The 21282-nt window shown below is 40.6% G+C and overlaps 1 protein-coding gene across 5 annotated transcripts in view; it reads right to left on the bottom strand.

The window, feature by feature from the left end:
• The window catches only part of sox6 (SRY-box transcription factor 6), a 139743-nt gene that overhangs the window by 47614 nt on the left and 70847 nt on the right, over window positions 1–21282 (bottom strand). For all 5 annotated transcript variants that reach the window (XM_086288115.1, XM_086288140.1, XM_086288134.1 and 2 more), the window contains 2 exons: window positions 14662–14834; window positions 13015–13083 (listed from right to left, as the gene is read on the bottom strand). In XM_086288115.1, coding sequence (XP_086144241.1) covers window positions 13015–13083; window positions 14662–14834 — 242 coding nt within the window. The remainder of the gene's footprint in view (window positions 1–13014; window positions 13084–14661; window positions 14835–21282) is intronic.

Consider the following 21282-nt stretch of genomic DNA (forward strand, 5'->3'; position numbering starts at 1 on the left):
TTTTGGAACCTACTAAGCTGTTTTGTATTATCAACATTATTTTTGTTTGTGATATATATGCATATGTTTTTATTTCTTTTGTACATCCGTCTATACACTTCTCATAACAAACATAATATATATATATTTGAGCTCTACTTTTGTTTCCTGTGTTTTATTCACACCCTTAGGCTCCATAGTCGAATCTTATTCTGATAGCTCATTGTCTATGAGGCTGCAGTCAGGCGCCCTGGTCCTTTAACCGCGTTACAGAAGCTTAACTTGTAACAGAATCCTGGATGATCATTTGTTCATATTAGAAAAAGCTAAAGACATCCAGAAATTTAATGTCACTGCTTTTAGGAGTGAAAATTGCAGGCCATTGAAAAGTGCTTGTTCTTTTTCATCTTAATGTCTTTCCCAGTCTGTGTTCAACTCACATATTAACCTTCACCATGCAGCCTGTTGCTGACTCGCCTACTGGGGATATCAGTACAAACTCCCCGCATTTGTGTGTCAAGGGTGGGTGAGTAGCTTGTGTATCAAAAGTGCTGTGTGGGGGTTTGCACACATGCTGCAAGTCCAATTTTACTGTCACTCTCTGCTTCCTGAAACTCCATGATAGGGCGCAGCCTGGCTACCATGGGCCTGTGAGGGTTAATCTAGGGCTGAGCCAAATCACCTCGGGGGAACCTGCCTGGAAATGGGTTAATAAAGGTCATCCCCCAAAATAAACACTTTACAGAATGTTTCTCCATTCATCCCTCCTTAAAATCAACTCGCAATAAAACGGGCCTGGGTGCAATTACTGCCGCTGCATTGGGGCATGAAATCAACCTGTCCCGTGTTATGGCTGAGCTCTGCTATGATCTCCACTTTTCAGTCGGGGTTGCTCCCCCTGTAGACCCTCTACAGGAGCAGTTGCACCCAGGTTCTCTCGGAGCTAGCAGGCTAAACCTACTTTAAACAACTTTATTGATCTGTCCAGAGGTGCAAAGCTAGACTGAAAACTAAATAAATAGAAGAATTTTATGCCTACTGAGCGTTTATGGAAGTGCAAGTGCAGAAAGTGCATTATAAAAGAATAGAAAAGTAATTTTGTAAAATGTGCTGTTGCTGAAGAAAAAATAAATGGCCAAGGAGACTGCGACAAATGTCCTTAAATAAAACATTGCTTTATGGGGATTTGTGTTCCAAGTTTCCAGGCTGAGCGAGTGAAAGATCGAGCTTGGCCTTGCATGTATGGAACATATGGAAAAACACAATAATTAATGTCACAACATGAGGTGGGGCCAGTGACAGGCAGGGGCACACAGCTTTTCTCTGCCTGTGTATTTGGACTGTTAAAACAGATGGAGTCTGGTGCTGAATGTGCAGCAGTCACAGGGCAGAAAAGGGCTCCCTCAAGTCCCTTTAAGTGCGCTGCATGGTAGTTCATATTTCAGGAGTTTGCTAACATGCATCAGTTGTTTAAAGGTGTTTTAAATCAGCACTTCATTTTTTTAACTTCACATTTTAAATTTAAAGTTAAAGTGTTTTTTCTGAGTACATTAAATAATACCGCAAAATTGTTTAAGGGACGTATGCAGGCCATCCACACTTTATACACACACTATAATGAGAGACATCAGCACAAGCATTTTTGATACACGTATGCATTTCTCCAGCAAACGCAAATGATAAACTCTAAATGATATAATTTCATCTGGGATATAAGCTTTTATTACTATTATTACTCTAAAATATGGGGCAAATATACAAGGTTCATTGAGGCAAGACAGATCCGAACTGTGCGTTGAAGGGGAAATAAATGCAATGAAGTTGAATGGTTGTGATTTTCGGTAATGAGCTCGATGCATTAAAGTTTAATTTACAGCGGCTAATGTCAGAGAAAGGCAAATCAAATTCTGAGCGGCTTAAAGGTGGCAACAAATAGAGGAGGTTAGCTGAGCTGTCAATTAACAGCTGGCACAGTGGCTTAGCAGATTATAATATTTTCACGAGTCCCTTATTTTTAGAATCGACTGTTTAAAGCAGCGTGGCAGAAAAATAAAGTATACTTTAAGGAAATCAACATGGATGTTTAACTTGCACTCTGCTCTGTTTCTACAACTCCATCATCCCGCCCACTTTATAAGAGTTACCCGAAAGTCCATCTATCCATGGGCGAAGAGCCCAGGATATTTCTAATGCCAAGATGATCTTGAGGAGTGGGGGAATGAAGTGGAGCAGATGTGAGTGGGGCGCTCAGACAGCCTTCTCCCTTTCCCTCATAAATACAGCAGCATTGTTATGCTGGCAGTGCTATTCCTTTGTCTTAGCGCTGCTAAGTACTGGATAATGTCATTTCACACCATCTGCCCCCAGGCTTCATTAAAGATACATGAATGGGCTATCTTATGAGGAACAGGTGCTATTGTTTGTCCCTCAAGACACAGCAATAAGGATCTGACTCGGAATACTTGAAGAGGAGCATCTGTAGTGATCAGTCAGACAGACTTGGCTGAGGCCCCCGTCTCTGCCAGCATGCGCTCCAGCAGAGGTTTCCGGGGGAAACGGGCTCCCTTGCAACATGTATCATCAATTCAGATGACCTGATGAAGTCTGTAGCAGCCCAGTACACAATCTGTTTCCCTCTCAAGGAGATGCTGGTATTTGATAAATAGAACTCACTTGCATCTACTGTGTGTGCGATTCCAAACTGTATGTTATAAGAGAGCGCTTTCTTTTTCATTTTTTTAAAGGAAGAATTTAAATTTTAAAATGATATAACACACACACACACACACACACACACACACTTTTCAAGCTGCAGGTTCCTTATTTTGCAACTTTAACAGATCATTCCTTTAAGAGTAAGTTTAATAAGACAGCATGTAAACTCCACAATGGCGCAAAGCAGCAGCACATCCTGTGGTCAGACTGCAGAGGGCAAGCAGACGGTTCAGATGTCTGATGTGTAAATACATAAGGTGTAAAAAAAAAAAAAAAAGTGTAGAGTTAAAAGAGCTCCTTTTATTTCTCAGAGCACTTAAAACACATGCAATATGCACTCACACACAAAGATCACTTTATTACTGCACTAATGCATGCGTGATAAAGTCCTTTTTATAGCAGTTTTGTTAATTAGCATCCCTATGAAGCATCAGAAATACAGATTAGACTTCACATATTTTAAACGAAAGATGCACTTTTAATTTAAAAAATAAAAAAAGCAGTGTGATTAGAAACAAGCTTCACATTTCACAGAGCTACATTAGGCAAAGGTGATGGTAAACGGAGAACAGTGAACGGTGGTGTTTTTTAGTACACCAGAAAGCATCCACCCACAGCACTCATGCAAGCGGCTTCAAAAACCGCACTGCAAATGGAGATGAACAGCGCATTACAGCACTCACTTGGGACCCTGTCAACACCCATGCTCCTCACTGTCTGTTATAGCCTCCACAAAGCACCCGTGAGGCCTCAAGACCCCTGCTGGCATCCCGTCTGAACCCTCTTACACTTTCATGCACTGACTGACGCTCAGGTTTGCTAATCACTGTAGACAACAATGGTCCATGTTGAAGAAACTGTAAGAATTTTTTTGTTTTTACTGCCAGAATCATTCAGTATTACCAAGATTCAAATACAAAAGGGGCAAAAAAAGGCAAACATCTACCTTGCTAGCACCAAAGCTCACGGTTATTAGCTTGAAAGGACCTATGAGATCCTCAATATTCTATTCTGATTAATTACCATTTCACTCTTTTTAACACTTGTGCCATATACAGATCCTTGTTTTCGATATAATCTGCACACTTTTGTCATGAGGAGACTTGCAAGAAGTAATTTTATAAAAAAGTGACTGACAACAATAAAACCACAGGTCGGTGAAAAAATCTGAAGACTTTGATTTTTAATTCTGTAAAGTTTAGACTATAATAAACACCTCACACACTGTGAAAAGATCACAGTCACCAGTAATCTTCCTGAAGAGAGTTCACATTTCACTGTCACCTCATTTAAATAAAAATTACTTCATCACTTTAGTAGTTGTCAGCCCTCGCTAATCTTCGTTTTCACATTTTCTCTTGGAGAGGTTCTGTAATTTCACCCAAGGAGGATAGACATAAGCTGTTGGTATAAGAACTGATAGTTCACACTTTGTTTCCACCTTTCTCCCCACTGAGTTCCACACCAAACGCTCGCTAGTAGAATCACCTTTTGTGATTCATTTAAGGGGAACGTGATCGGGAGTAAGCTGGCTACATCCCAACAGCAGCACACGCGGTAAACTGACACTAGACAGCAGGATGTGTTTAACACCCGCCACTGCGTATGAACAGAGCCTGCTGGGTGTACAGTGTACCGCAGCACAGCCAGGAGGAAAATCACTCAGTGGAAGCACTTCTGCTGAATACAATCAGATGTTACTCGATTACTGCTGGTCACTTTCTGCTGCACACTGAATAGTTACATTACGTGGGAGACATGCACATTAATCAAACACAGATCTGATGATGTTTGGATTTGTCTGTAACTAACGATAATCAGACAAATAGATCAATAGATTTGAACAAGACTTTGAGCTCCAGACTTTTGCTTTTGAATGAAGGTCTTCATTTTACCACATTATTCATGCTTGGCCAGATTAACGCTGGAAACCCTGGAGAGCTTCATGTCAGCGACAAAGGGCCTTTGTCCTGTTCAAGAGTCTGTCTTTGACTCCTCACTTCCTTCCTGCTTCTGAAACCATTTACAGCACCCCTTTCTACAAAAATCAGACATAGTATAAAAAAAGCTGCATTATTTTCTGTGAGCTGTTTACGCACAGCACCGGCTATGAAGTGTGCACTGTTCGCTTAAGCTCGAGTGTGACGACACACATCCTTCATTTCTGCATGTGTTACACTAAGTAAAAATCCAGAGTGAGGTCAGGCCATCCAGAGGGAATAAGCAATGGTTCCACTAATTCCTTACAAAGTACAACAAGCCTTCTTGGAAAAGTGCCATTCCAATATGTCTATATTAAGTCGATGGGAGCTGAAAGCAGGGTAGTCCATCCCTCTGACCCACCTAACACATCCCACCCCAAATCCCTCCACTCTAGCCCTCCTCCTCATCATGGCTCCTCTTGACATCCTTGGAATCCTGGATAAAACTGCAGGCTACTGTTTGCTTAAATACAGTGCCTGGCATTTACAGGGTTTCTGCACAGTGCACTCTACTCAGATTCAGTGTAGCTTTAGTATTAAATGTTTTGAAAAGGAAATAAAAGTCCAAGTGTGATGCAAAGTGGTAAAATAGGAAGACAAAAACAGGATAAAGAAAGCACATATTATCATGCCATTACATATGCCATGCATGAATAAAAAAGATGTTATAGAATTTAGATGTCAAGGTCTAACCTCAAGGTATTTTATTCTGGTTTTTAATTAAGTGGTTATGTGTGAAGTGTTTGTGCTATATCTCTCTGTTTTGATACATTATCTGTGTTTAAATTTTTTTAAACATGGCGCATTAATTTAGTGGATTACCTCCTCCAAAAAGAGGTGATTAGAAATCACCTGACAGCACACTGACAGCTGTACACTGTGCCGAAAAGGGAGCAAATTAACTACCTCAGTTGGGGTCTGAAGACCAGTGGATATCAGCTGGCTTCATGGGCACACTGCAGGGGAAGTGGGGAATTTCACCATGAGGCACTAAAATTCTTTAAAATGTATTTAAAATAAAAGGGAAACACCTCTTTTGGAGGTATATAGTTAATGAGAAATAGTTTCTTGTCTGAGTTCGAAACACATCTAATTTGCGTGATAGAATTGTCCGCACCACAACTGGGTTTCCCCCTCTGTCCTGTCCTCCTTTCATAGACTGAGGCTCTGTCTTCCCTGTTACCTCCCAGCTGCTGGGGCCACAGAACACAACAGAGCCCATTCTGTTGTTCAGAAGAAAGGAGGCCTGTCAGAAGGGGCAACGTTATTAGACACACGAGCGCGCTGACACTTTCAAACGTCCTCAAATTATGATGGAGAAGTACAAAGCGTTAAATTTTGTAAAAGATAAAACAAGAGAGCTTATGTACAGTGACGTGTCTAAAACAAACTGTTTGATAAAATGAAAAAAGAGCTAGTGATATAATTTAAGAAAATAAATTCATAATTTGTTAATCCAATTCTACAAAAACAAACAAAAATAAAAATGTATGTTCAAAAAATATATATATATGGACAAAATAGCTCATTCATTGTGTTTGGTTGGGGAATGCTTGGACTCTCCTCCACCCCAAAAACAAAAAGCTCCTTTTTTGAATTAGCCATGGGCTGAATGCTTTGCTTTGCCACCCCTGCCCTAGGAAAACACGCGCCCCTTTCTTCCTGCCGGCTGCCTGTACACAGTAGAGTCTATTAATGCAGCTCCTTCTCCCTGTGAGAGTGCCCACTGCTGAGGATGACGGCCACGCAAAGCCAGCGCAAAGACAAAACAGTTTGCACAACATTAGCAGAGAAAACACAGTCGGTGCGGTGGGCGAGAGGAAACTAAGTCTGCATCACACTGGAGGATGTGTTCTCCCTTAACTGATATTTTTCCTCTCGGGGGCTGGGGTACAATGGTTGTTAAGTGTAGCTGCTTTTCCACGATCCAGGGAAGATTTCTGGTGCTCCGAACAGGTGCTTTATTGTGATATTCGGACCTAACGTAAAAGCGCTCCTTTCATCATCTGTGTGTGTGAGTGTGTGTGTAGATGTTCAGCTATCTGGATTATTTAACACCCTGATTCATTTTAAAGGCAAATTCACATACCTGTATGCCAGACAATCTTCTCTGTTGTGTAAATTATTCTTGTCACTTTTGAGAGAGAGCCGATAGAGTGAGACGTTTGTGTTATAAATGAACCTGTCCCACGGCTGCTTTGGAAACCCCTCAGGTGACTAATTTTAAGTAGACCCTCAGGTGTGAGTTCGCACGTGACAGCCTTTCAGGTAGCACCTCTGATATGGAGCCTCTTAAATTATCGCTGCTTAAGCTGCTGAGGTGTCTAATAAACAAAAGGCCAATTACTCAAATGCATGGCTCCTTTGTGCAATGTACAGTTTCACAAAAGAGCAGTAACTAATCTGTTAATGTTATACTTTTACCTCATTGGCAAAGATGCAGGACAAGTAGTATAAGTTACAACTGAAAGCTACCTAGTACCGATCCTTCCATCCTTCCTTTACTTTAATTCCACATTCTTTATCTTTTTAAATCGATACAGTCGAGTAAGCATGTTTACTATTACTCACACTAAACTGATAAAAAGGAGACTGGGAAAACCCCATACCTTCTAAAGCACTGTAGGCAGCTATGTATAAAATTCTAAAGCAACAGACAAATGCATTACATACTAACTGCACAGCCACTCAGCTTCATTTGCGAACCATCACTGCCACTGCTGCACCTTTTTGTGCATCATTAAGTTTTAACAGGGCCGTGATGGCTTTATTGTTTAAATTGCACGTGACTTTGTTTAACGTCAGCATTTCTTCTGCTCCCTGACAAGGAGTCACATTTCATAACTAATTAAATTGATCCGTCCTACCTCGCCGATAGAGTCCACTAAATGGAATTATTTGTATCCAAGTGTCAATATATTAAATCACAGGGGCTAATGAGTCGGGTCACCGCTTTCTTTTATCTTCAGCCTTGCATGTGCACATCTTCATCAGCTAACAGTCTCCTTAAATGGAGGATGAACATGCTGGACTGAGCCTCCCTGGGTGAGAGCCAAGCTTGTCTGACTAGGCTGTTAATGCCCCCACATAATCCTACTAGCAGTCTAACATAGAGCTCTTCAATACCAGGGAAAGAACAGAGTCTATGCAGACACGAGTGCACACAGCAGCGCAAACTTCCACACTTAAACACACACATTACCATTCCCCTGCTCTATTATTCTCTTATTATCATGCTAACACTTCCAGTCTAGCTGTGCTAATTGGGGGACTTACACATTCTCTTTAACAATGTCTATTTTTGTGCTTCCTTTTTTTCCCAGCCAGTGCATTAATAAGAGTCTCACACTGAGAAAATCATTTGTGCCGGGGAGACAACAAAAGCATCAGAGAATACACAAATTAGCACTATTATCTTCGAGCAATTACCATACGGCCCCGTGTTTATTTAAACTCATCTGATTGATTTTAAATATTTACCATTATACTGTAGTTTTGGGTTTTTGTTCCTCTAAATTGGTAGCGGTACGAAATCAGCATTAAATTATTGCAAAGGATCGGATGCATATTCCATTTCATTATGATAAAAAGGTAGACCAAACAGAAGTACTAAAAGACTATTTATTACAGAGACCAGTATGATTTGATCAAATCTGGTGCGAGATCTGGTGAGATAACTGTTTGCGCAGCACTAAACAAAGATTTAATTCTTCATCCGTGCGGGGTTTGTCAAGACTGGAATACTGAATGCAGGCCAATTATGTGTGGGAAACTACCAAATACTGCCAAAGACCCTGCACTGGCTTGATGATTTGTGTTGTAACAGGACCGTGACCCTGACCCCAACCATCAAAAACTGCGTCTGAATCACAGTGGAAGGGGATCACAACAAGAATGCAGAAATCTACGAGTAAGCTAAACCAGAAGAAAAGGCTGGATTTGATTGAAAACGTTTGAAATTGAAAGAATGACTTGATGACAGCCGCGGGTCAGGCTTGATGTCAGTCATCTGCCAAACCGCAACCGCACCGGACACTTAAGGAAAAGTTTATTTGTTAAGCTATTATGGATATTTCCAGAAGATGTGAAATAAAGCCCCCGAAACAAACAAAAACTGCTTTTTTATTTTAAATATAAAGCTTGATGTTTGTTTAAAGTTAGATTATCAGAGTTGATATCTGTAGGTGCAAACTAAAAGAAAGAGAAAATTATGTGAGTGCAGACTCCTCAGCTACTGTGTACAGATGGACAGGTACAGACATCCTCCTGTGACTTTTCTGATTTCTATGAGAAATATGGGAGTTCTGTGTCGTCTGAATAAAACACATCACTGTAAAGTTTTTTTTTCACTTGTAACACTATGTCAACTGACATTAAACACCTCTGTTTTTGTGGTAAGACTAAAGAATTAGAAAGCATTAGAAAGAAAAGGGGTCAAAAAACTGAAGCTGCACTCTTTCAAACCCTTTTTAAACCTATTTTGAAGTCTTTTCCTGTAAAATAACGACAACAATACTTTTACAGTGTGTGATACACTGACAAAAAGATTGGGAAAGATATGTTAGTAATAACCCTGCCATTGGGTAAAATATGAACTCTATGAAGAATTAATGCAGAACCTTTTTCTATCAAACTGCATGTTTTCCTGCAAGTCTGTTATGCACCGTCTCATCTTCAAAAATCTATCTCTATATTGTCCACCTTGTAAAATTCTTGGCGGATTAATGCTGGTGTTATTGAATTTCTTCTTTAATCTTGAAACCTTTAGTAGTGTCCCCCACTGTTTCTTGACACCATTAAAGACACATGTGAGGAAGCCACTAAGACTTTGAAGTGTGCAGTGGACACTAATACACTGGCCTTTTCTCTTTTAATCTCTGGTTTTCATTTTCAGCAAGCCGTGTTTGTGGACATGAGGTTAAATGGACCAAAAATGTGCGCTTACTTTCAGCGAGGTCAGAGTTTATAGCTAGGTCGTATGTCGGGAGAGAAGAATAGGTCAAAGGGAGATAAACTGAATAACTTGGCTGACGAACAGATCATTCATGGAGTGAGATATAAATGTGGGCAAAAAAGAACTTTTGCCAGCCAACATTGAAACTGTTAGCTTGCCGATCTTGGGTCTCACAGTGTCCTCAGAGTTAGCACATCAATGCCACAGCCAATGACAAATGACAGTGTCATGATATTGTGATGTTTTTCATGGATTAAAAAAAGGAAATTAAATTAAATGTTATGAATTAAAAGTGTCCCTCTGTTTCATGTGGGGAGCTCGGCTTTCTCCAGCCTGTTTGTGAAGATAAAGTTCACCCTGACCTTTCTGCCAGTATTTATTCCATTGATGTGTGTATCAGTGCGTGGGTCCCTGTGTGCCTGTGTACTGTACACTATCACCTTTGTGGATGTATATGTGTATTTACTTGCATACAGAGTCATACCAGGGATTGTATCTTAACAGACCCATCCTTGAGGAAAACATGAACTGGGCTTATTACCCAGTGAGGTGCATGGAGTTATTCTTATGGTCTGGCTATGGATGGCACAACACCTGAGTGCCTTAAAGCTCCAAGTCTCATACTTTTTAAAATTTTATATCCTGAATGATGCCTTGTCTTTACCTCTCATGCATTCCCACAAACAAAGTGAAACAGAGTTAAATGGCTCATATATATATATATAAATATATATATATATATGTTTAAGTGTCACATGAGTCTTGCAATGGTGAGGTTTCAGATTTTCAACTTAAATCAACTCAAGAGTTAATCTAACCCTAGGGTTGAATTAGTGCCAAGACGATTTCAACGAGGAGGATGAACTGAAAAATACAAAGAAGCTGAGGGAAAAACACACAAAGCCTTGAGCTTTAACTTTTGATAAGCCTCTAACGCTTCAATCAAAACATCTGCTATCTTAAAACAAGTGACATTTTAATCCCGAGGGACAAAGACTAAATCTCTTTTCGTCTCTTGTTGGAATGATGAGAAAGGATAAAATGAGAGTTGGCTATTCAAAAGAAGAACTCGATTGAACTACTTGCTGCCTTGGACCAAACCTCGCTTACTAAACCTAATAACTACCTACTTCTGATTCAACTTAAATTTATATGCAAAAAAAAAGTCCTTGACAGCACACGCATAACAGAAACAGCCTCCAGTTGCGGTCCCCTCGGTTTTATTGTGTGGACCCTTTACGGTGTCAAATGTCACATCATCAGTAGAAGACCTGAGCAAGAAGCTTTCTCTTCATTTTCCTTCGAGCCAAAACAGAAGGACTTTGATGGCAGGAGGGTCTCCAATAAAGTTTAATGCTCTCCATGCTAACAGCAGAGTAACTCAATCCCTCAGCGCTGCTTACCACTTTGCTAAAGGCCTGCGCAGTACAGGATGGAAGCTTGTTTACAGAAATAATTAAGTCAAAGCTGTTGTATATTAAAATGACCAGGGCATTTTTAAGAGGCAGCACTAATGAAAACAGAGTGGCAGAAACCGTTGCGCTAACTTGCCCCTGACTCTCTTTTATCTACTCTTGCTGATACTCCAACTTGAGAGGAGTGGCCATAGGTTAAGGACAGAGAACATATTCTTCTCTAAATAACTTGCTGTCTGATAAACAATGTTGCACACAGTGAAACTTATTAAAGTCTTGGGAGCGACTCAGCCAGGAGAGGCTGATGGGCAAGTAGAACAGATGGTCTGACCATGAGATTCTTTTATTTATTTGTGGATGTGGCTTTTTTTTTAATCAGGAGAGATCTCATTTTGTCAGGGGAAAACTGGCTAACTGGGCTCTACAAGAAAGGGCTTTACTTGTATCTCCGTTCAAGTGTTTGAAATGGATATTTAGAAGCACTTTCCCATAAACACTTGAAACCTCACCCTCTCTGAAAAGTATCCATCAAGGGGAATTTTCAGGTAACATTTGCCTATAACTCTGTGATGAAAGCAAGGGCCTCGAAAAGGGAGATCCTTTAGGGCTGTGCCCTTATGCTCAACGTGCATAAGTAAAGAGCTCTCTATCATATGAGTATTACTAGCCCCTCGGCAGTGTATAAGGTACTTCATTTTCGAGGGTTTTCTACACAGAGTGTCATGCTATGTGCTTGTCTGTAGTGGAATGTCGTATGGAATTGTTTTTCCAATAGACTGTCCACTGTTGAAGCGAAAGGTCCAGGCTAGTGGCTACTCCACAGTAAGCTGAGAGTGCAGTCTTCCTCTTGTAAAGAGCCATTGAAAGAGGCATTTTGATGCCCTGGCCATAAATCTGCTTGTTGTACTAACTGCTCTTTGAGAACAGATGTTTTCTTTGCTCTTTGGATCATAAGAATAAGCTGTATTATATGTGGTATGTCCCAGTATATGGGGAGAAGATACTCTTTATCAAAAAAATATCTGAATGTTGATTCTGCAGGAGTTTGCTGCAGGTGAATATTTAAAGTTTTGATGCGGAGAGTTTTGAGAACAAGCAGAGAAGGAGGAGGCAAATGGAGAAGGATGTGCCTGACACCAAACACACCCGGCAGGATAATGTTAGCCTCACAAAGGCAGCCAGGCTCGCAGCCTTGACCACTGCCAGCAAGCAACCCTGGATTACCCTGTACATATCCCTGACCATATTCAGCTACATGCTGCGTGGGTGGTCTTCCTCTGCACCTTTGTGCTTTGTACTATACTGCACAGAGCACACACAAACATACACACGCGGTGAGCAAGATAACATCTGGCATGATGCACATCTGAAAAAGTAGAACAAAACATAAAAGTCCACGAGGCGGCATAAGGAAGTACGTGTCGCAGGCACAGGTCATGGTGACAATGTAGGTTTCAGCAGGTCGCGTGCTGTGTGAAAGCGTGCCATATTGCCCTTCTGGGATCTACTCATTTCGGAGGCATTTACCAGCCTCTTTCATGTCCCCCACCTCCACGCACTTCTCCATCAACACAACTCATTAGCCGTTGTTACTTTTCCCCCCATTTTTTTTGTTCATTAAGATGTGCTAATTATTCGCCTACATATTTTAAAGTCCTCCCGATTACCAACGGCCAATTAACATTTGATGAAAGTGACGAATGTCAGCATGACACACACACAAAAAAAATCAGAGATAAAGGAATAAGAAGTAAAGAAGGAGTGGCAAACTTAAGTTAGCCATGATATTTACTTTAATGCCTAATTTTATTGATCTGTGCAAATAAATCCAGACATCTGGATCATGGTGACAACCCTGGTGCTCTAATTATACTGAAGAGGCAGAAGTGGAGTAGTAATCATTGTAGAAAAAAAGTAGGAGGTGTAAGCTGCTGAGTGGTAGAGGGCCAGCAGAAATGCTTTGACTGACCTGGATCTGCTGCTGGAGGAGGTTGATTTTGTGCTGTTGCTGCAGAAGCTGCTGCTGTTGTCTTGCAATCTGGTTGGTAAATGAAGTGGGGAAAAAAATGTAGATTGATTAGTAAATGAACCTAACACTAAATATGTGCCGAGACGGACGATACAGGGCTGGACTGGAGGTGGAACTTAAAAAAGCAATTTTTATTGTGAATAAAAGTGTATTCTTTTATCTAAACCGCTGCAGTCAGTCAATAACAAACCATTAAATGTTCTAAATGAATATAAAATGAACTGCAGAGCTGAAATTTGCGGAGAAAGAGAATAAATGATTTACAGGACACAGACGAATGTGGTTATGATGGAGGTGGCAAGCCCAGGAAGGGTGACAGGGGTCCCCGCTGCCCCTGAGTGACGAGCAGCCACACCGCAGTGTTTCTCATCCCTAGCGCTCCCTCCTTTTACATGCTCACTTCATTGAGCATGACAACCTAGTTTTAAGTGTCATTTAATTTTCATTTTTAAATATAATTACAAAGTGTTCACTGTAAGATATCGGCCGTCTGCAAATGTGTCAAGATTAATTTGTGCTGGCTTCCTCACGAGTGTCAACAGTTAATTACTGCGTTGTATCTTGATGGCTTGATGACATCCCAGATCTCAGCGGGCTCTCTTACTCTCCCTCTCTCAACCATCTCTCGCTGTCTCTCTTCCATTTTTATTAATGGTAAATATTAATATCAGCCTGCATTAACATAAGATCAAATAATAAAACATATATCACTGGTCGTTTGTTCTGCAGTGTCTCCAAAGCCTTCAGAGCTGAGCGTAGTTTGCAAATGAACACTATTGATTGAAAAATAAATCAATACTGTTAATGTATTATTAGTGTACTATGACCAAATGCATCACTCCAAGGTGGACGGTCTATCTCTTCATTTACCAAAGGAAGGTCTGAGAGTGTGCTGAGAAAACTCTGAGTGAACTCCTTGCTGATAATTGACTCATAGCCATTAGGGTGGCGGGTGATAATAAAAGTGTCGCCCGTGTGGATAGTTTGTGTCCTTATTTCTTCCCAGACATTAACACACTTCATGGCCTGTGCTAATTTGCTGATTTGTACAATATGGCTCATTGGCCTGATTTGTGCTGCAAATCTAATGCCAGGCTTGTTCTAATAGGAGTCGATTTATAAGATATAGAGGACTTCCATATTTAATATAACGTTTAATTCACACATTCCCTCGCATTTGTTAGTACAAGTCATAATAACATTTTTCCTACCACACAGCATAACTGTGGGCGGGAGAGCATGACTGAAATATCTCAGGCAATATAGACTATAACGTCTTTCAAATCTAATATTATTCCAAATTCCAACCAAGTAGCAAGGTTTTATTGGCGCATTTCAGGCATGAAATGTAATATGAAATAGAGAGCTAAGCACAAAGACTTGTGTTTAAAGAGGTTTATTATTAGGTGAAAGAGGAAATTAAATAAAAAAGGTAAAAGGAGGGAGGGGAATGTTCTGTGTGTTTCAAATAGTAAGAAAAGAGCCTAGTTTAGGAAAAGGTAAAATAAATAAATAAATAAATATATAGCGTGGGCTATTAGCTAGGTGTTTTGGTGTGTGTGAGAAAAGAAAACAGCAAGCGGTTACCTGCTCCTGCTGCTGACGAGCTAACTCCATTTGCTGCCTTTGTTTCTCCATCTGTGAGGCAGCCAGCTTCTTCTGTTCATCGTGAGCAGCCAGGAGCTGCTCTCGCAAGCTGATCAGCTGAGTGATCATCGTGGAGAGCTGGTGTTCCTTTTCAGCCAGGCTCTCAGGAGTACCTATTGAGAAGAAGGAGAGTGAGAAAGAGAGAGCAATGTCTGTGAGCAGGAAAGGATAAATGCAAGGTGGTGAAAACAAAAACAAAAACATGACCACAAGTTGGTGCATACCTGGAAAAAAAAGTACTCAAAAGTTTTTATTGTGACCATGACTAAATAACCAGGGTGTAGGCTTTTGGAGGAAACACAGCAGAAGCCATCGGTCATTATATAATGCTAAATATAGAACAGTGACCGATCATCATGTGCTATTGTGCTGTACACAATATTTAGTACAAAGAAAACCACACAGGCAGCAACCAACTGCAGTGAATTCACTAGAAAGTGTTAAGGTCACACACAGCCTGGAGTTGTCTGTTTTTCTGTAGCTGGTGTTCACGGCTTTCACAGCAAGAAAGTGAAGGAATTGTTCCGAGCACACAGACAAAGAGCTGCAGGGAGCTGTCAAACTGAAATCGCAGCTTATTTCAGACGTCCACGGGTGATTATAAAGAAAGTGTTAAGAGTCACTCTTTGCACTGGCCTATAAACAGAACTTTTATACACACCAAATATTAGGGGAGGAAACGCCTGCAGATTTTGGCTGAATTTAATGTGGAAACCTGCAGAAAAAAAGACTCAAAGCGGTACGTACACAAACAAAATGCATGCTCAACATACACTATAACCACATGCACTTTGTATCATCATCACATTCCCTCTCTTTAATGCATATTTGACAAACCAAAGCAATGACAGAGCAGCGGACTTGCGTTTCTCTCTCTGCAGTTACATGTCTACACTGTGTGTGATAGGGGCTCCGCTGCACTGCTCTCTCTCCGCCTAATCAATGCTAAGTGATCCTACCATTGACTTACACAGCCAACATAATTGCCAGTGAGAGGCTAGACAGTAACTCACTCTCCTCCCACTGCACTCCTGTGTGACAGCTGGTATGGTGGTACATACAAAAAACTGACAGGAAAACTGACAGAAAGAGAAAGAGACAGTTAGAGGGAGAAAGAGAGAGAAAGGGGGCAAAAAACACAAGAGGTCCAGATAACAGTGCGGTGAAGTCTGGCCTGAAGCCAGCAGGAGCTGAATTCTTTCCTGGGTGTCTTCCTCTCGTCTCTGACCACATCTGTCTTGAGTTTCTCCTGAGAGCTCCCAGGGGCCCTCTCCACTCAAACTATTTTAATTTGACTAAACACCTGATTTATTTTATCTCTCCGATGAGGAAAGCTGTTTGTCTTAATAGGGCCTGTCAACCTCCAGAACCCATTCAGGGCAATTTACTGGCAGGCTTGTCTGAACCTCAGTTCGCCTCGCTCTGCCTCTGCTGCCTGCTGCAATGGAAGAGAGCTGCAATTCTCCATTTATCCTCCTAACGAAAAAAAAGCACCTAAAAGCAGCTATTCATTGGGCCTGTGTGCAGTTTCCAAGGCCTCAATTGACTTCTTATTCACCCAACTACACTTGTTGTGAATGGCTTATCTATAAAATTGATACAATCAGCACCAATTTTATTAACCTTTGGCTGTCTCCATGAAGGAGCTGCTCAGCAGCAAAATACATCGGTCATTGTCACAATAAATCACTATCAATACTGTCGCGGGAAGGAGGGAGAGCCGTAAAGAAAGGGAGACGGGGGGTAACAAGACAGAAAAGAAGAACAGGAAAATCATCATCTAGATGATCATTTTGATTTGGGGCCATCGAGTCACAGATGAGTGTCAGCTGGAAAAAAAAGTAAAACATCTGGGCTCAATGACGCCCTCACAGCCTGCCTAAGTACACATGTCACACTAGTTTAGGAGTTTAAAAATTGTGAAAATTACAAAGATTCTGCAGAATGTTTATGTTTTGTCTTGTGAGTGTGAATATGCAGCAGAACTTGTGCTAAGTGTCCAATGAAGGACCTGATGGGCCAGTCTGAGTGTGGGGTGTTCACTCCTGCCCAGACACCACAAGAATACTAACAGAAGGCTCATTGTTTTGATGTTGAGCTGAACTGTGGGAAGCCCAGACCTTCCCTTGCACCACGATTTAGGCCATCTCTCTCTTCTGATTTCAGTCATAATTGTTGATCTCAGTCCTAAAAATCTACAACAGCTGAAGACATTTTAAGATTAGCTGTCAGTACTGCAGACAAACACAGCTTTGGTGCTTAAATATCTACTAAAGATAAGCGCAGTGGAAGAAAACCAAACATAAAATGAGACACATGTGTTTTTTGTTGGCTGGTTAGTGTTAAAATCCCTTTCTTCCTGCTTTGAATTATGGATCAGCTTTAAAATGCAGATAAAACTTTTATTGGGTGGTACAGAAGAGGAGAGTCGTGGTCTGTGTCTGACCAGGCTGCTGACAAAAGAGGCCGTTTCCTGCATATTGCATGGCTTTTAACAGCGGTAGGGCTGGGGTCTGCCTGTTAACATGTCTCCTCACATTGCGCTTCCGATGGCAGACAGACAGCCCAGAGATGCCTTGGCGCTACATAAACGCCAGCAGTCGGCCTGGACCTAACGTGTTGTGACATCCTCCTGGTGAACAAGTGAGCCTCAGTAGGACAATACCAGCCCAAAGCAGGAAGAGGATCCCAGGAGTAAGCGGTCAAGCTGTGCTGGCACTTTTCTTGTTTTGTTATTTTAGGACACTTCTGCCAAGTTCAGAATTTTTAGACTGACACATAGAAGACGGCGTTGTCCAGTTTCAGCCCATTCACATGCACCTTTTGAGATTCCTGCCTTCTTTAAACGTCACAAAGTAGGGCAGAAAACATCAACGGGTGACTAAATAAATCATAAGAGAAAAACAAGCAGAGCCATGGTTGCTTGGGGAAGGACGGGGGTATTTGAGCCTTGGGGTCTTTGGATAAAAGGCACTTTGTAGGGGTGTGATTTGTTTTGTCCAATACCCACATCTCTCTCTCACTCTCTCTCTTGGCTCCCTCCTCTCTGCTCTAATCAAGCAGTCTCTAATTTGGGTTCCAAGTCCAGTACCGGGGAAAAAGAAGGAGGCTTGTTACTTTGAAGAGTCCCGAGTGAATAACACAGATAAAAGATTCAGGCACAAAAAAAAGAAAGAAGAAAACGAGGAGGGTGAGGGTAAAAAGGGGGAAAATCACAAGGCACCCTATTCTCTTCTCTTCCTTTGGTTAAGACAGCTGAGCCATTATGACCAGATCTGAATTGAGTTTTTTAGCACCAGAAGACTGGAATTTCTTTGTCTCTCTATCAGACAGCTATTGTGGATGCTTCCATATGCTGCAAACCCATCCTAAGTAAATTGGGCCTTGTCTAAATGGTACGATTGTACCAAGCTGTATCCGCACACAGACCGCACATAGCTTGAATGCCTTGCATGCTGAGACGCTCTCTCACTCTGCGCTCTCCTAAAGCGCGTGTGAATGTAGACGCGAGCGTGCACCGATGTGTGTTGCACGTGCCTCCAATCAATAAAAGGTACATGTCTCTGAGTAAATGCACGTGTGTGACCTCTGTGGTCATCTGACCCTTTGTCCATTCTTTCTGCGGAAAACACAAAGAGCTAACTCAGTAGCAGCAGACGACATCTATTGGTGCGCGCTTTAGTATTTTTAAGGGGAAAAAAAGGATGTCCACAGTCCTTTTACCAATACCTAACAATGTTTTTTTCCAATCAAATTTTCTTTTGTGTTATTTAATACAACTGAAACATTTTATCCTTTGTTAAAAAAAAAATGTGTTAGGTTGAAAACTGGCAGAAAAGCCAGAGTAACGGGAACTAGTTTTATAGTATCCCTTTGCTTTTAAATAGTATGTGCACTTGTCCAGCAGTGCTACAAGGCTGTGTGTGTTTAATATGGTGTTAATGTGTCTCCGTGTCCTACAACCAAGACAATATGAGCAACAGCTGTTTTACCTGGCTTGCTGCCTCTGCTATGATATAAAAGCCGTTAATCTTGCCAATAAAACCGCATTAACAAGCATAAGCAATGACTTACAAGTACGTCATCCACTGGCAGCAAATGCCCCTCAGCCACTAAGCTTACCTATATGATAAGGATGAATATATCGGCTTCTTTACAATGAAAAACTCAAATGTTCTCTAAAATTTGCAGTAGTCTGAATATAATAAGTGTATTATAGTATTTTGCACGTGCCACCTATGTTTTTGCATATAGTATATTTGAATGTTGATGCGACTGCATCAGAATCATTTAAGTGTCTCAGCACCATCTTTTAAACATAAATATTCTGATTGGCATATGAAGAGCTTATTAATAAAAGTACTCTTCATCTACTGAGGTTCTGCTGTTCATGGTGAACAGTGATAGAGGCTAACATTTTGATGATAGAGGAAGCTTCACTCTTCAGTATAATTATGCTAATGTAAAAGCTCCAGCACTTAACTGTCTATCCATGACACTGGACAAGGTACTTCATCAAAGCCAAGATAGAGGCTCAACCTGAGCATATTAATCCGCGGGAAATGCCGGTGACCCTTAAATTCTCCCTGGAGAAAAAAAAAAAATTTCAACGCAGCAACTTTATTTGTGTTCTTTCAGTAACTGAATGCAATGTTCTTTGAATCTATAAGACTGTGCAGCAAACCACAGATCCTGGCAACAAGATGTTGTGTAAGGCAGCATGTAGCAAAGATCATTACATAAAAACAAAGATTGTCTCTGAGCCTTCATTTCATCTCTTATGGCCTTTATAATGATAGGTCTGACCCCCGTAACCTTAAAATATAAAAAGAATGCACAATTTTCAAGGTCTTTCTAATACATAGCACTTAAAGCATATGAAACAGTGATCAAGGCAATGACTTACTGTCAACAAATCCTTGGAAGGGAATTAGGAGTTAGATGTTATCTCATTCTTTTCACAGAGCGTTTATTCATCCGTCTTACCTATACAACTGATAATTAAAGCAGAATCTACTTGTTTCCTTGAACTGCGCAAAATGAGATCTTTCGAAAGACTTTCCGTCTGCTGTCTTTGATGGATAAGTGTATCAACAATACCAGTGTTTTGTCTGGGTTTTTTATCAGATCACAAGTGATAGACTGAAACAGCAGGGATAACAGGAAGCAAAGACAGATGAGCCCAGAACACATATTCACAAAGCATATAACAGGTCAGAGCACCTGCTGCGTTCTCAGGCTTTTAATACAAATCTAGCCAGCAGATCTAACCAGGGATCATAAATGTTTATTTTAGAATTTACCAATGCCATTGCACTGCCATTCGTGCCATTGCAGCATGGGCGAGCCAACAGGTCTGAACTACAGATCTATTTAGAATGCATAGATGATATTAATATATATCGACAATTAATGCCTTCAGAGAGCATGGAAAGTGGATTTTTCCAATATATTTTACTGAAAGTGAAAATGTAAAACTGGAACTGCTAAGTTTTATTGTACGCACATGTATAACCATTACTGCCATTAAACACTCTTCACATTGCTAAAGCTTAAAAAAAAAAAACCATAACTACAATTTATAATCAATAATCTAATGTATAATTAGTATAATTAATTCAGCATTCATTAACACTTAAACACTGCCTATTGGAACTTAGCATATGCATTCAAAACAGAGGTAGAAAGCCCTGTTTGGGGGGGGGGGGGAGTTGCACGTTTCACTGATCTTTTGATTTCTGTCTTTCTCAGTTTGTGTAGAACAAATGCATTCTACTTTATTTATTTTGAGATTATTTTGTTACCTTTCAGGTGCAGCAGGTCTCTATGTAAAGAAAAAAAACACCCTCTGACCTTTGTGTGCGCTCTGTTCCTTATGTGCACCACATATGATCGCTCCTGTGCCATTTTACTTTCTCACCCTTTCAGTCAAATTCGATCCAGAACAGCCCAAATGTGCACAAATTTGTAGCCTCCGTGCAATTTAAAACGTTTAAACTTTTCATCAAAAGTCATCACATTTCAGGCTAGAATGACATTTTAGTGTTTTACTGCTAATTTTACACATTTGTTACATTACATTTTCGAAAACAGAACAGTGTACTGGTGATAGACTAGATCAAAATGCATAAAATTGAACATAAAAGGCCATAGTGCTTGCTTGGTGCACATGCAAAGAAGGATAAAAGGAAGATTTGAGATAGTCCCCAACTCCAGCCTGATTTTATACTTAAATGCCAAATCACAAGTACAAAATAACACCTGTGTAATTACCGATGTTCTTTCCATAATAAAAAAAAAGAAAAAAAAAAGAATCAAAAATAATCCTGGAAAGTGACTTGATGCACTCGATAGCATTACCCATAAATGAAATTAAGCTAAAAATAACACTTTCTTATGGAGCCTATAAAAATGTGACTTTTTTTACTTTAAACACAATTTCAAAAACCTGTCTTAGCCATTTTTATGCCTTCCTAAAATTTGGTTGTTATACGCATCTTTTTAAATCTGAAGGGTGTATTCGCATTCTCTTACATCCTCATATAACTTAGCCGTTCGGCT

The sequence above is a fragment of the Aulonocara sp. 'chitande type north' Nkhata Bay genome, linkage group LG1, assembly GCF_057382095.1.
Source record: "Aulonocara sp. 'chitande type north' Nkhata Bay isolate Kocher_YH1m ecotype deep benthic linkage group LG1, A_spYH_male_GT1.1, whole genome shotgun sequence".
Classification (NCBI taxonomy): domain Eukaryota; kingdom Metazoa; phylum Chordata; class Actinopteri; order Cichliformes; family Cichlidae; genus Aulonocara; species Aulonocara sp. 'chitande type north' Nkhata Bay.